A 15,442-nucleotide genomic window follows, 5' to 3' on the forward strand; every position below is an offset into this window, starting at 1 on the left:
ACAAATAGGAAAAATTATAATATTTGACAAATAAATGCTTTCAAATTGATAGTTAAGCTTAAGTATTTATGGCGCAAATACTTATTGGTTATTGGTAGTGGCAAAGAATGTTGACTCATCAAAGGGGGGAATACAAATAAATAGAAAATCCGAGGCATTAAAAAATTAAAACGCACACACACGTATACAACAAGGTGATTCATCGAGTACTCAAGTGTATGAATCAATAATCAACATTTGAATCACTTGAAAAGAGTGAATAATTTGGAATATGTTACGACAAGAAATGGAGAAGGAATTGTGTTTGCGACAAAGTTGAAGCTATTCAGCTATCCAAACGATTTTCTTTTAAAACTTTATTTGATGACATAACACACATATACAAATGTATACAAATACAAACATATGTACTTAAATTAGTACATAAGCATTAAACAGATGTTTACACAAATTAAATAGCCCTTTTATACGCCGCAAACACAGAGTAATTTAGTAGTGAGTAATTTTTTTAATTTGAAAATAACGTTACATATGCAAAGTAAATGTCATTTACAATAAAAATCCAAGCGCCAGATTTGACAGCTATACTCATTGTAGTTGGAATCATTTGAACTTGGCCATACGATGCTTATCAACAAACGTGCGCAATAACAAGTGTTAGTTTTTGTTGTTTTAACTGTTTTCTGACTGTCTAGCGTATTTAAGTGTGTTTTGCTTAATTAAATTTTTGCTTATTTTGTTTCAAAAGCAATAGCTTTTACTCCTATTGCATGCGCTATCTGTATCTTTATTTGGATATATACAAACATACATACATATGTACTTAAATGTATTAATACGACTCTACAAGTGTAAAACGCTGTTCAACGACCCATTCATGTTCATTGCCTGCCACCAACACAAAACTGGTGTAACTGGATTTTATTATATTTTGATTTTTCTAATGATTTACTGCCAGACACATTTTCATGCATGTGCATATTTATATATATATGTATAAATGATTTAACTTGCTGTATATAAATGACTTTCGTATGCACAAATTTGACGAGATGTTTTACTATAAAATCGCTTCGATATTTAATTAATTTCCATGAAACTACCACTTAATGAGCACCAAGTAATCAACTTTTTTTATTGCCCTATTCATATACTCATACTTATAGTTTATAGGTACATACAACATAATACTCGTAAATACAATTTCAATATTTCGGAACAACTCATTGAAAATATGACTAATTGTAAGTATAATATATAATTTCGAATGTTCATAGTTAAAATATATTGATTTAAAAATTAAATGTTTAGTTTTTTATTCCATATTGAGACTAGAAATTATACTTTTAGGTTTTAATTCCAATTGTGAGATTAAAAATTAATTTTCAAGTTTTTTCCAAGATGATAAAAATAAAAATTATAATTTCTAATTCAGATTTTGAGATAAAAAATTAATACCTACATTTTCGAGATTAATTAATAAAAATATTGCCAATTAATTCTTAATCCCAAACAACAAATTGAGAAAACCTCTTTTATTTAAAAATTGGAGTAAATTGCTGGATTGAAAGGGATTGAAGGAGAAAAGATTTTTGGAATAAATTTTTTTTCATACCGGTATTTGGGATTACATTTTTTTCTCAAACAATATCTCAAAAACTGAGAGATTAGTTCCTGTATATGTAGACTTGACTAAATCGTCTCAGCTCATCACGCTGATGATTTACGTACATACATACATACTTACGTATGTATGTATATACTTTATAGGGAGTTCGAAGCTCCTTGTGGTTGTTACAAATTTCATGGCAAACTTAATACACGTATACGCTGTGAAGGGTATAATAATAGCTAGAGGAAACTCAATGGGAAAGGAAAATAATGATTTCTTAAGGGGTATAAAATGTATTAAAGAGTATAAAAAAAGATAATTTATCTTGATGTGGATTCGTTCGTATGGCTACTAGATCTGAATCCGTTAACATCCGATCTGAACAATTTTTTCGGAAATTATACATTTGTTTTGACGTGCCAATCTGAGATCTATAGATTTACCTCCACAAAAACATCTACACTTGTATTGCAAACGAAAAGACATGAAATGGTGGCAGCTGACATCGACAAATATTGAAAGCCATTTAAGCCACGGTTAACGGTAAAACAAACAATGCAAGACACAATAGAAGCTCCAATCGACCCAGACATTGAGTATCGCGTCGATGATCAAATTTGTTTATTTGTTCATTAAAGTTGCTGAATGAAGTACAGTATATGTTTGGCGCATAAAGGTTAAAAGCAAAACAAGTTGTAAAACTTTCGAAAATTTCAATAAATTTGCATTGGTGCAATTTTTATATTGAGAATTTTTCTAAAAAATGTTTGAAATTTTTTTAAATTTATTTATTTAAATACGCTCTGAAAACCTTTCAGTAAATTAAAAACAAAAATCTAACTGCTATATATGTACATACTTGTACATACATACATTTTTCAAAAGTCTTTAAACAATCAGCCAGAAAACTTCACTTGAACACTATAAGTAGATAGCTTTGTGAGTATATTAAAACTAATTGTCCTTGTATACACAATGTTCATATTCAAATTTATGTATGTAACCATGTATAATACGTGCATACAGACAAAGAAATTACAATTTCAAATGTTTCATTTCTAAGTACTATGCATGAGTACTACTCCTCACGCATTCATCACGCTTTTGTTGAGGTTACATACAAGAGGCTTCTTTCTTGACACTTGTGATATTGCCTAACTTTTCATGATTGACACTTGTTATCACGGATGCATATTTTCGCGAACAACTTCTTCTTCATTGGAATCTTCTTTCATTTCATTATTCCTTCATTTTTAAAATATATGTAACTAACTACTCTCGCAGCATATCAAGCATCAGAGAATAGATTTCAACAAGTTACGGCTCTTGAGAGAAATTAGAATAGAGCCAATGTGTACATAAATATATCAAAATTATCAGGATGATGAAGGAAGTGATTTCAGTATGCCTCTCTGGCCATGCAAGCTATAACTTCAGTATAAAACGACAGAGGTCGATGAAACATTGAATACATGTTTCTTAGCACTCTCATGAGATTTTTAATGCAGAATGGGAAAATTGGTTCATTTCCTTAAAGATACAATTGAACTTGTAAATCCTAAGGCCAAGCTAAAGAATAAAGTGGGATAACTTAGTTATTAATTAAACTAAAAGAAATAAAATTTGTACTGGAGTCAGGCAGGGAAGCAGCATATTTAAAAGGCGGTAATAATCTGATATACAATGTAAGTACATATAACTAAAAAATTTTCGATGTTATTGAAATTAAATATTCGAAATTGACCAGGAATGTGATAACTTGGTTCAACATATGTACATTTAAGCTACGTACATATATAAGCAAATACATGCATATGTATGTATTATACATATGCATATATATATGTTTACATGAATACCAGAGAAATTTTTTCATTACCATCATCCAACTTACTGATATTTGCCTTTAAACCACATTTACTTTCGAGCACACCTTTCAGGCCATTAGCACACAAACTATGTACCTTCATAACTATCAACTAAGCGTATGTATTGTTGCCACCATAAAAAATATAATGATGACGAAAGAAACTTGATTAATTTGTTGGAAATTGAAAATTGTTCACATACATATGTATAAAAATATACATATTTGTGCATATATGTAAGTATGTATAAAAGTGACTCTTGCCTTAAAATTCAATGACCTTGACAATGCCTTTTAAGGCGGTGTCTAAATGTTTTAGCCTGCAGATTTTCTACAAATAAAGCATTAACGTACACAGTTCTTTGTTTATAATGATTTAGTACAATATGTCTTGGAGTGTACTCGCATTCCCACACTGTATTTTTTTTTATCATCTGAAGACTGTATAAAAATAATAATGTTCAAAGGAAACCAGAAAATTTTTAAATATACATATGTATATAGCTGACTCCCGCAACAAAATTGTATAGGAAATGTATTTATTAAATTTTATAACACTCATAGCAGCAGAAAAACTGTATCTTATTAAAAAACTGTCACAATTATCTAAACTTGTTGCGTCGCTTAACGATTAGAATTTCCAGAGCTGACTGATAAGTAGCACATTGGAATTCTTTATAACTTTAGTAATATACAAAGGTTACATACAAAACATTAAAAGTTTTGGTTGGAAATTAAGTTTTTCATTGCTATTTTGAAGCTTAAATTATTAATTTTTAGTTATACAATTTTTTAACCACAAAAATCCCAAAGATGCTGTACACTTATAAAAATAATCAACCACTAAACATTCTTTCCGAATCAAGCCACTAATAAATTTTCTAACGAATTTGCAAATGTAAAATTTTTGGAGCCAAAAAATATTTCGCGTTATCCAAATTATTATTTTTTTTTTAACCAAGAAGAAGAAAAACTAATAACACAGCTTAGATCTGATCGATCTCATCTAATATTTGGCACTTAACATGCACAATAATAATACATGTTCGCTGCTATTTATAACAAAAGCCAAAGCTGTATGCTATACTTTCTTTACATTTTTTATCAAAATTCGCCAAACAAAGCTAACCTTTCGAAATTTATTTTCAATATCCATGTAATGTTAAGTTTATTTTAGATAGTAGTTTCCTAACTTCCCTAACTTATTTAGAGTCGACTTTAAAAAGACTATAACCACGGGCAGTAGCACAGAAGACTATACAAGTGTTCTCAGAAAACAGAAAAGTAAATTAGTCAGCCGGGAAACCTGTGACCATTGCACACATTTGTTACCGGCAACGCCTTGATACCGACGCGGCGTTTAAAACCATATGCAATTCCGCGTGCACCCATATGTATAGTATGTGTGTGCATATATTCAAATACACAAAGCTACACAAAACTAAATAGCAAATTCATGTGTTGGAAAGTAAATACAAAAGTATCCAGACGGTCTTTATCTTTAAAACCAAATGTGCAAGGGCGCTCAAAAATAACACTATGCTTCTTGCAAGAAGCGATCTTTATATACGCATGTGTGTACATATGTACGTGTACAAATTGTGTTTTATATAGAATATAAAAGACATAAATATAAAGAATTCTTATATACCTACATATTTATGTATCTTTTGCAGATACATACATAAGTATAAATATATGTAAATGCATATGTATATGTATTGACGTTAAACAAAAATATTTACTTCCATATCTAGTTGTGAGTCACAATGAAATTCAAACCAAACTTGTATGCATTGCCCCTAATGCTGATGTATACATACATACATATGTTTAGGCAAAAATGTATGAGCAAGCAAAGAAACATACTTATTGTATGTGTGTAATCTATTACATGCCTTTCAATAAAATAATGTTAAATACCGCATTATAGTATAGTAACAGAGTATATTTCAAAACTAATGATTTCTAGTCAAAACTACATATGAAACGTTAATTTTGTAACCAAAAATCAACTTTAAACCCCAAGGAAGATAAACGAAAATTTAAGCCGACATTTCTTATTTACTTCCCGGTTTTCCCCTCTTAAAACGGCCTTTAGCAAACAAATTTTTAACTCTCTCTCGCGTTTAACGTTACTTTATTGCCTTCTTTTTTGTCTTTACGGGGAAAAGATGAGAGCAAAGTAGAGCTTGTAAAATATATTTCAATGTTGCATATTCCAATACTGAAGTGCAAAGGGATAAATTATGAAATATGATTTTTCAGTTTTTTAGACATGTATGTCTCATCTCATCAATGGGTTACAACAGAATAACGCCGTTCATTCTATTGTTATGATAAGCCAAATTTCCTATTACTTCAGGAAGAAATCACTTTGTGTTGATAACACGAAAATTTGATAAAAAGCAATAAATAAGAAAACAAAACATATTATATTTAAGATATGAATAAAAACTACATACAATTTGCCCATAGGCGTTGATAGTCGCATACTATTTGATTATTGAGAGTATATAGCTTACAGAAACAACACTGATTATTCGTATTTTTCGAGCAAAGAGAGAGTTTGAGTGCGAGCAACAATTCGACAAACCATGCAGTGAATTTCTCTTTATATGCTATCGTCATACTGTTCACACTTACACGCTTTTAAGCCGAGTAAAACGGTAAGCGAGAAATTCTCTAATATCTACGACCGGCGATTCCACATCCATATATGGTAAAAGTTTAAGTCTCTACTGATAAGGAGCCACTGGCGTAGTTGGAGCCTTTATAAGAGCGTGTTAACGTGTTTTGCTATCATTACAGTTTGCATTCTTGTAGTGTGTGCGATACAGAAAGGCACAGCAGCAACTCAACACAAAGTCCAAAAGACTTCAAATAATATTAATTAATTTTAGTAAACTTAAAGCTTAAAAAAGTAAGTATGTTAAAAAATCGAAACGAAACATAAATTTGTGGAAAAGTTCTTAGGCTTAATTAAAAGTGCCAATCAAAAAGTGGGAATGATTTAAAATATACAAATGTATATCTGAAATAACCGGTCAAATTCGTTAATAATTTTAAACTGAGGTTTACGAAAACGTTTGGATTAAAAGAAATTTAAGACAAATTATATATGTATGAATTTCAAGAAAGTGAATACAATGAGATTAAAAAAAAATTATTATATAAAGTGAAATTATTAAAGAACTGTGATCATTAAGACTTGCTAAATGTCATGTGTTATATTCATAAATTAAGTTATGCAATTAAATTCTGGACCTTGAGCGTAATAAGTGAGAACTTGATAAGATAGTGCTTCACCTTATCACATTTGCAGTTTACACAGCTGTATGAGCACATTTGATTATGTTAGAATGCCTATTGGTACTTAAAAACCTACATCTACTATCAGATTGGATCACATGGCAAAAATTATATTCAACGGGTGTGGCACATTACCTGCACGTTCGGAAACGGAGTATATTTTAGTATCCAATTGGGCGCCAGTTCCGATGTATTATATATGTATGTGCATACCTTGGTACGAATGTGTGCACATACATATAAATAAATAGATACATTTTGTATGTAGTAGCATGAGTCAAGCTGGAGACACCGTAAAGATAGTAGACAGTGACCTCGCCAACGCCCTTGTCGTCTTTACATTCCCAGTAACTCCCACGTTAACTATTCATTGTTAGCACGCCTGAACATGTTTCACTCGAACGAAAACTCTTTTGTATGCAGTGTAGTTTTTGAATTAAAAACGATTTCACTTTTATTTTAATATAACTTTTCACTGAAAGTTATTTATAACAATGCAAAATCACACACTTTTTGCAGATTCAATTAGAAAAGAAAGTTGACTGTCGGCGGCCATCACAATTTACAGTTTTAGTAGTTTTATTTTGTATTACACAGCTGTCTCTTTATGAACGAGAGAAACACGTAATGGTGTGAGCCGGCTTCGACATTAATATTTCCGGCATGCAGAAACACACAAACGCAGCCATATGAGTGCATTTGCGCAAATGTAGAATCGAAAATTAACTAAGCGCTTGGATTTTCGAACATACACCAAATAACTAGATACTTGGATTCATAAACTATAAAAATTTAAAGTAAATACCTCAATGGCTAAATATTAAAAAGCTATTGGTTGTGTAGGTGGGGAACTGGCTTATTTTCTAAACATGGTTATATTTGCCGCACCCTAAATGATAGTCATAATACATACATACATACATGTACTATGTATATACACATTATCATATGCAATATTATATATCTATACATACATATTTTAACATGCATACATACTTACGTCTATGCATATGTATAGAGTGGACAACGCTGCCTACATTTGAACTTGACTCATTTTATGCTCTTCCGCCCTTGTCCTTTTCGCACTCTTTAATTCAAGAAATCCAAGTTTGTAACCGTTAATTCGTTTCAGTTAGTTGCCTTTATATAGATGCACACTTATATACATGCACGCATGAAGAATTGTAGCAAAATGCCGGTTTTGGCGAAGAAGCTCTTTTATGGTATCGGCTGGGAACATCTGTCCCCTCCACTTTATCTTTTTTCCACTACTTGTTCTCCTATAGTAGTCTAACTCACTCACACCAATGTGTTGTTCACGCGCTACAAACATGATAAATAGAAAAATGAAGTTACTTCTTTTTTGCCAGTAGGGGCAATTCGAGAAATCGCGTTACGATTTTTCACTGCTGTACAGCAAACATGACCATATATGGTCACGAAAATGGTATCGCTTATACTAGAGCTCCGAACTGCTAGTGAGATTAGAGAGCGACAAGTGAGGGTTAATCGAAAACACGATTCAGCGAGGTAGTTTGTTTGGAAGTTATTGCGCTCTCAGTCACTCTATTGTACAGGAAACCAGTGTTTAGCCGGAAAGAAAGAGTCGTGTAGATTTCTGTTTCGCTGCCACTTTGCTCGTTTATTTTCGAAAAAGCGGAGAGGTGCACTCGCTACTCGTTTTGTTCACTCGTTGATATCTAGAAATTTTAACTGACATTTTCTACTTAACGGCGTCCCATTCGTTGTTGGACTGTCAAAGTGTTTAGTTGAACTTCTCCAATTAATTTTCAAGCTGAGATTTTCTAGTTTGCCAAGTCAGAATTCTTAAAACAACCGTGGAATTTTAACAACGCTTCTAGTGTGTCAATTTATGAATTTAGATTTTGTTTTAAACTAAACTTATAAAAGGTGAGATATATTGTGCGAATATATTCATACCGGTTATATAATAGGTTTTTTTTCACTTATGTACGTACCTTATGTACTATATACATATTGATCCGGCCGGCATTCGGAAATGATTGTGGTAGTTATCCGTTTTTTTTGCTGATTATTTTTTTTATACATCTTTTAAGTCGGGCGTTGCCCTTTGAAAATGCTTGCATTGATTTTACCATTTTTGAATGGAAGTTTTAAACAATCGCACAATTGCGCAGATTTTAAATTATAATAATGAACAATTGTATTTGTTTTATCCAAAGCGATTTTTTTATTTTATTAATTTTTAAAATTACTAGATTGCTTCGATTTATATTTCAAAGGTTGTCACATTTATACTGAAATTGTAGTGAGTTTTGTTGAAATTTCATGTTTTCCTCTATATTCGCGCGGTTGCTTGAATATCGTTTTGTAAATAATTTCGCTTTTTCCAAATTATATATTGTACCAAAAAGACTTTTCGTTAAAATTGGCAATAAAAAGTCTAAACTTCGTTGTGACTTTTATAAGGGAAAGGAGTCTAAGAAGCGGCACTTTAAATTAAAAAGTCAATAAATACATAGCAAATTGGATTTCGTAACAAATGCGTGTATTTCAGAACTAATAAATTTTTTTTTTGTTTTCAGAAAACAAAATGTGTGACGAAGAAGTTGCTGCCTTGGTTGTTGACAATGGTTCTGGTATGTGCAAGGCCGGTTTCGCTGGTGACGATGCACCCCGCGCTGTCTTCCCTTCAATTGTGGGTCGCCCACGTCATCAAGGTGTGATGGTTGGTATGGGACAGAAGGACTCATATGTCGGTGATGAAGCACAGAGCAAACGTGGTATCTTAACCCTGAAATACCCCATTGAACACGGTATTGTAACCAACTGGGATGATATGGAAAAAATCTGGCATCACACCTTTTACAATGAACTGCGTGTCGCTCCCGAGGAACACCCAGTCCTGTTGACTGAAGCCCCATTGAATCCAAAGGCTAACCGTGAGAAGATGACACAGATCATGTTCGAAACCTTCAACACACCCGCCATGTATGTGGCCATCCAGGCCGTACTTTCCCTGTATGCTTCTGGTCGTACCACTGGTATTGTGCTGGATTCTGGTGATGGTGTCTCACACACTGTTCCCATCTATGAAGGTTATGCCCTGCCACATGCTATCCTTCGTTTGGATTTGGCTGGTCGCGATTTAACCGACTACCTAATGAAGATCTTGACTGAACGTGGTTACTCATTCACAACCACTGCCGAACGCGAAATTGTTCGTGATATTAAGGAAAAATTGTGCTATGTCGCACTCGACTTCGAACAAGAGATGGCCACCGCTGCATCCAGCTCGTCATTGGAGAAATCATATGAATTGCCCGATGGTCAAGTGATCACCATTGGCAATGAACGTTTCCGCTGCCCAGAAGCTCTCTTCCAACCATCATTCTTGGGTATGGAAGCCTCCGGTATCCACGAAACCACATACAACTCCATCATGAAGTGTGATGTTGACATCCGTAAGGATCTGTATGCCAACACTGTGCTTTCTGGTGGTACCACCATGTACCCAGGTATTGCTGACCGTATGCAAAAGGAAATCACCGCTTTGGCTCCATCAACAATGAAGATCAAGATCATTGCACCACCAGAACGCAAATACTCCGTATGGATCGGTGGTTCTATCCTTGCTTCTTTGTCTACCTTCCAACAGATGTGGATTTCGAAACAAGAATACGATGAATCCGGCCCATCAATTGTGCACAGGAAATGCTTCTAAACTGGTTAATGGTATTTTACATAACATAACCAAACAAAATTCTAGAATTTTAAAGCATTTTTTTAAGTTTTCATTCAAATGTATTATTTTCTAATTATTTAAAATGTTACAAAAACTTGAGAGGAAAGAATAAGATTGGCAAACTCTTCTTGTCATTCATTCGTCTACGTACGAGTGGGACTTGAGGGGGACATTATAACCAAAAATCTAAAATGTCGATTTTTTTTTCTTTATTTGGAAGTTTTCTAAATTCAAGCGTACACAAATTAATGAGTTCCATATGAAGTTAAATACATCTTCATTAATGCATAAACACACATTTCACAAAATGTTTTCATTACATTTACATATGTATTCATGTGCACCATAAACATAAAAAGACGTTTTGTGTTCTACTTCATAAACACCAAGTTAGTGCTCAAATAGAAGCTTACGCATGCATACGTATAAATTCGTAGCTTCAAAATGACGCAACTTTCCATTTTTATACTTGCAAACAATGTAATGAATATTTTTAATTTCATTTTGATTTTAATTACATGCGTATTGATTTTCTTACGCTAAAATGTTAATTAAACAAAAAATTACTAAAGACTTGAACAACAAAAATATTAATAAAAAAGAAATATTTTCTTAAACAAGAAAGACTTTGCCATCTGGCCCAATTTTTCATTATTAAGATGGTAAGGTGCCGTCTGAGAAACATGTACCATATGCATAAATTGTAACCATGTACCATCTCGTGGAAATTAAGAAGGATTTTCATTTTTGTCTCCACAACTATGCATATGTGTATATTTTTCCGACCTATATGGTTGAGATTTGATGTAAAGGAGATTAGTTTGCGAAGGATGGATAAAACGCATTAAATTGAGACTACAAGTATAGGACAACAAATAACAAGAAAATAATTGTAATAAATTTGTCAACAAAAATAAACCAAGACATAAAAATAAAGTATGTATCTTTTTATTACTGTAAGATAGAACTTTTATAGGAAGTCGCTAAACAATCCATTTGGACTAATTCAAAAAATGATAGATATATTTTTTTGATAGACGATGGTGCATTAAATACATGATATGATGTGTTAATGTGTTATTCCAAAAGAATTATATAGACGATAGTGTAAGATATTTGAATTATATGAATGTAGCATACAATTTATCATAAATAAAGTAGGTTACAAAGCGCAAAATCAGCACACTTCCGATTAACTTGATGAAAAAGTGCAATACTTTATAGATTTTCATGCGTGTTAATGCCTCTTGAGAACATGTTGCCGGTTCATTCAACAGAAATACTCTTGCGCCACGTATACCCGCACGGAAAAATTGTTCGTAATCCAGATCTTTGTATTGTAAGAACCCAAATTTGTCGCTTCAGTATTAGAAAGATTTGAAACATTTTGTAGTTATTAGTAAGAAAGTAGTAGTCACAGAAAGTTATATAAACCACAAATACTTACACTTCGGATTCTGGTATAAAAGAATTCAATTCATAGAAATTGTCGTTCTTGAAGTCCCACTGAGTGGTTACGAAAAAATGCAAGGCTAATGTGGCAGCATAAATACGTCTTTGCAATTTTAAAAGGCTGTAAAATGGAATAGGTACGTTATATATTTTTTTTATAAATATTTTAACATTACCACTGACTTTAAAACTTACAATGGTTTTGTATTAGTAAACCGCAAGGCAAAGTCTGCAAATATTGCCACCAAAATGTGTAGAGTAAAGAACTGAAATCAATTTAAAAACATCATTTTTCTTCTTATTTTTCAATAAAAAATTATAAGACATAATTATCCTTTCTATAAACAACAATGCGTTTATATATATTAAATATTTTTACTACATACCCGTATCATATTCCACACCGGGCACCGCGTGATGCTTCCATCTGGTACCCACAATGTCTTTTCAAAAGGAGTTTCTTTTATAACTTTTTTGCCGATTTCGATGACTTCGCCAGTGGTTATGGGACGAATTTTTGAAGCAGCGCCATTAACTACTTCCAATTTCGGTTCATCATTATCTCTAATATTATCGAATACAAGTAAAGAATACCTTATTATATCCTGAAATACAATATTACACTTGACTAACCTATTCTCAAGACCCTTACGATACGTAGCAATTAGCATGGCACGCACAACTATATCAACTGGTACAAAGTCAGAAATAATGTTTGGTTCCCCATAGCTTGTACGAAATATACCAATGCCACAAGCAACTAGCATTCCAATGGGACCGTTAAAGTTATCCACCCACCCTGGAACAGGTTCTTCAATCGATGAAATAACTGCGAAAAATTTAAGATGTAGCCAATATGTAATCAATGTTATAAATATTATATATATGTAAGTGTGCATATGTATATATACCTATTGAAGGTCGAAATATCAGTAAAGGCAGTTTGTCTTTATACTCCTTGATAATTTGTTCGGCTAAACTTTTCGTAAATGTGTACGTGTTTGGCTGAAAGTCGCCGTATCTGGATATTGCGCGAAAACAACAGAACTATTCATTATTCGAATATTAAAACAGCTTAGAATCACTTACTTTAGATTGAAAACGTTCAACAATTCAGTATCATAAGTTTCGGCCAGTTTAATAGTTGTGCGCCAATCTGCATAAGGTGGGTAAAACTAGAAACACATTGGACTTTTTTTATTTTCCCATTATTAATAGACAAACTATACCTGTTCTTCAATAACTCGCCGATTTGGATAACAGTAAGTGGTGGAAACGTGCATAAAGACCTTCAGATGCTTAAGAATTTCTGCGATTTTGATCAGCTCATAAGTACCGCGTGTATTCATAAGAATAGCATCGCGCAATGGATCATCGAATCTGAAAATGTATTCAAACGTAATTACCATTTGTTAAGTATTATTTTATATAAATATATTTTGAAAAATGTAAATGTATTATTTCAAGACACAAAGTTGGAAAGAGTTTACTCCATATTTACCACATTACAACAAAAATGTGTATTATAAATAATTTTTTGATTTGTATATGTGAAGTATAAATAAGTAAATCGAGTTTCCCTTACTGGCGGAAAAGAAGAAATAACGCCACAAATGTACAAAATGTTTCAAAATTATATTTATGTATGGTAAATAAGGGAAAAAACTGTTGCTAGCAATATGACTATTTAAATAGAAGCAACTTTATATGAAATAATTAAAATATAGGTTGAATTCAATTAAAAGATAAATTATGAAATAAACAAAATATTATGTACATATGCATATGAATTTATGTGTTGGCATTACCTTACACTAGCAGCTGAATGGTAAATAATGTTCACATTTTCTAATCGTCTCAAATCAGATGCACAAATGCCCAAACCTAGTTCACTGCAATCACCTGCAATAGCATGTACTTTCTTTAAGTTTTGAGGTTGTTCTCGTCTAAGACGGGCAAATAGTTGAGAATCTAATATATTATTTAAACGCTCCTCAATAGTTTTTCCTTTTTTCGGTCGTAGCAGAACGTAGACGGCACCTACATTTGCGCAAGAGCGCAAAATTTTTTCAATGAGACCCTTTCCTATAAAACCTGAAATTGTTTTTAAAACGTCAGAACATTATGTGGATTATATATGATTTTCAAACTTACCTGACCCCCCGGTAATAAAAATCTCCTGGTTTTCAAAAAATTGTGATATAAGCATTTTATACCTGAAAGCATTAAAAATTACAGTTGAATTAGTACATAAAAATTGTTGAAAGTTTACTATATATAGAATAATACATATAATTTTAAGCACAGCGAGCTGTCTATGAAAAAAGCTTTTGTAAGCAGGGTTCATTTTAATTGAACTCTATGTTACGATTCGTATTTAAAATTATATGCATATTAACATTTTCAATACGAAAACGTTGACATTGTACTTGGGTGTTTGATAAGAGCCGTTGACGCAACAATCTAATTTCAATTAACATATTTTTGTCATCAAAAACTTATTATAAATGCAAATTTGGAATTAACGGTGCATTAACCTAAACTTCTTCAGATATGAATAGTAAGCACATGCGCATACATCACGCTTAATATGTAAATTTTTGTCAAAAATGCATATTTAAATAATTAAAATTAAATTTATGTAAAAAAAATATCCATTTCCTATATATTTAAGCTAAGAAATAATTTTACCGGGCTTTTTAAATTTTTAACAACTACAATTTTTCGTACGCATAATTTTTAATTCATTGTCCGATAAGAGTTAAAAACAGTTGAGAAGTTTTGGAACATTTTGTTTAATAATTACAAAAGCTCTAACTAATAACTATCACTTTTATCGCAACACATTTTATTTTTGAAAGAACTGTACTCAGCATTTTATACGTATTGAAATCATAACATTATATTCACATTTTATGCACATTTTGTGTAAAAGGGCATAATATGATATATAAAATATTTTACAATTGTTTATTTTGAGTTAAAAAACCACACTTCAAATTATTAATACATACTGTTAACAATGTCCTTTTGTATCCTGTATGTAGTTGTAGTACTGTATCCTGTTGCAGTTGTATCCCTGTTCAGTAAAATTAAGCGAAAATAGCTTCACACTTTGTCAGCTGTGTACTTCAGAATCGTTCAACACAAACTGATTATAATTCTAGCCATAGTGACTTTATTTTTTAAATCAATTTCATTTAATTCCATTTTTACTAGTTCATGAATAAGTTTAAATTGGATTTTGCTGCCAAGCAATGAATGCAAATTACATTCGAACTTACATGTTTGAATATTTGGTTTTAAGTACATTTGTACATAAAATGCAATAGTGCGAATGTGCAAATTAATTTCGATTTAATATTTTGAAAATAATTACTTTTTAATGTATATAAGCAAAATTATAATACAGAAATAGAGTATTTAAAATCACAGGCAAGGAAATTAAATCGATATTTTTTTTACACAATTA

At 31.8% G+C, this 15,442-nt stretch overlaps 2 protein-coding genes across 4 annotated transcripts; one reads left to right on the forward strand and one right to left on the reverse strand.

Moving 5' to 3' along the window:
* The first annotated feature begins 6,279 nt into the window (after positions 1-6,279).
* LOC108976302 (actin, cytoplasmic A3a) lies at positions 6,280-11,454 on the forward strand. Of its 3 annotated transcripts, none has more exons than XM_018945328.1 (2): positions 6,280-6,406; positions 9,359-11,454. In XM_018945328.1, exon 2 carries the CDS (start codon positions 9,367-9,369, stop codon positions 10,495-10,497), a length of 1,131 nt encoding a protein of 376 aa, XP_018800873.1. In that variant the 5' UTR covers positions 6,280-6,406; positions 9,359-9,366; the 3' UTR covers positions 10,498-11,454. The 3 variants fall into 3 exon arrangements, with proteins under 3 accessions (XP_018800873.1, XP_018800860.1, XP_018800864.1); XM_018945315.1 differs by having other exon boundaries at positions 6,280-6,402; XM_018945319.1 differs by lacking the exon at positions 6,280-6,406 and adding an exon at positions 8,525-8,702.
* A 123-nt stretch (positions 11,455-11,577) lies between these two features.
* LOC108976297 (putative fatty acyl-CoA reductase CG5065) lies at positions 11,578-15,134 on the reverse strand. Its single transcript, XM_018945300.1, has 11 exons — positions 14,985-15,134; positions 14,125-14,186; positions 13,779-14,064; positions 13,200-13,350; positions 13,060-13,145; positions 12,882-12,991; positions 12,604-12,799; positions 12,357-12,534; positions 12,166-12,236; positions 11,966-12,091; positions 11,578-11,877 (listed from the first exon to the last, which is right to left on the reverse strand). The coding sequence occupies exons 2-11, from the start codon at positions 14,177-14,179 to the stop codon at positions 11,640-11,642; spliced, it is 1,497 nt and encodes a 498-aa protein (XP_018800845.1). The 5' UTR covers positions 14,180-14,186; positions 14,985-15,134; the 3' UTR covers positions 11,578-11,639.
* Positions 15,135-15,442: the final 308 nt, after the last annotated feature.

Source organism: Bactrocera latifrons, unplaced genomic scaffold, assembly GCF_001853355.1.
Source record: "Bactrocera latifrons isolate USDA-ARS-PBARC rearing strain unplaced genomic scaffold, ASM185335v1 scaffold_115, whole genome shotgun sequence".
NCBI lineage: Eukaryota > Metazoa > Arthropoda > Insecta > Diptera > Tephritidae > Bactrocera > Bactrocera latifrons.

Bases quoted from the DNA above. Each gene is read 5' to 3' on its own strand.
- LOC108976302 (XM_018945328.1), top strand. From the start codon at position 9,367: ATGTGTGACGAAGAAGTTGCTGCCTTGGTTGTTGACAATGGTTCTGGT.
- LOC108976297 (XM_018945300.1), bottom strand. From the start codon at position 14,179: ATGCTTATATCACAATTTTTTGAAAACCAGGAGATTTTTATTACCGGG. The intron at 13,146-13,199 runs GTATAGTTTGTC...ATGTGTTTCTAG, and splicing joins GGCGAGTTATTGAAGAACAG to TTTTACCCACCTTATGCAGA. The intron at 12,800-12,881 runs GTATATATACAT...AATTTTTCGCAG, and splicing joins GATATTTCGACCTTCAATAG to TTATTTCATCGATTGAAGAA.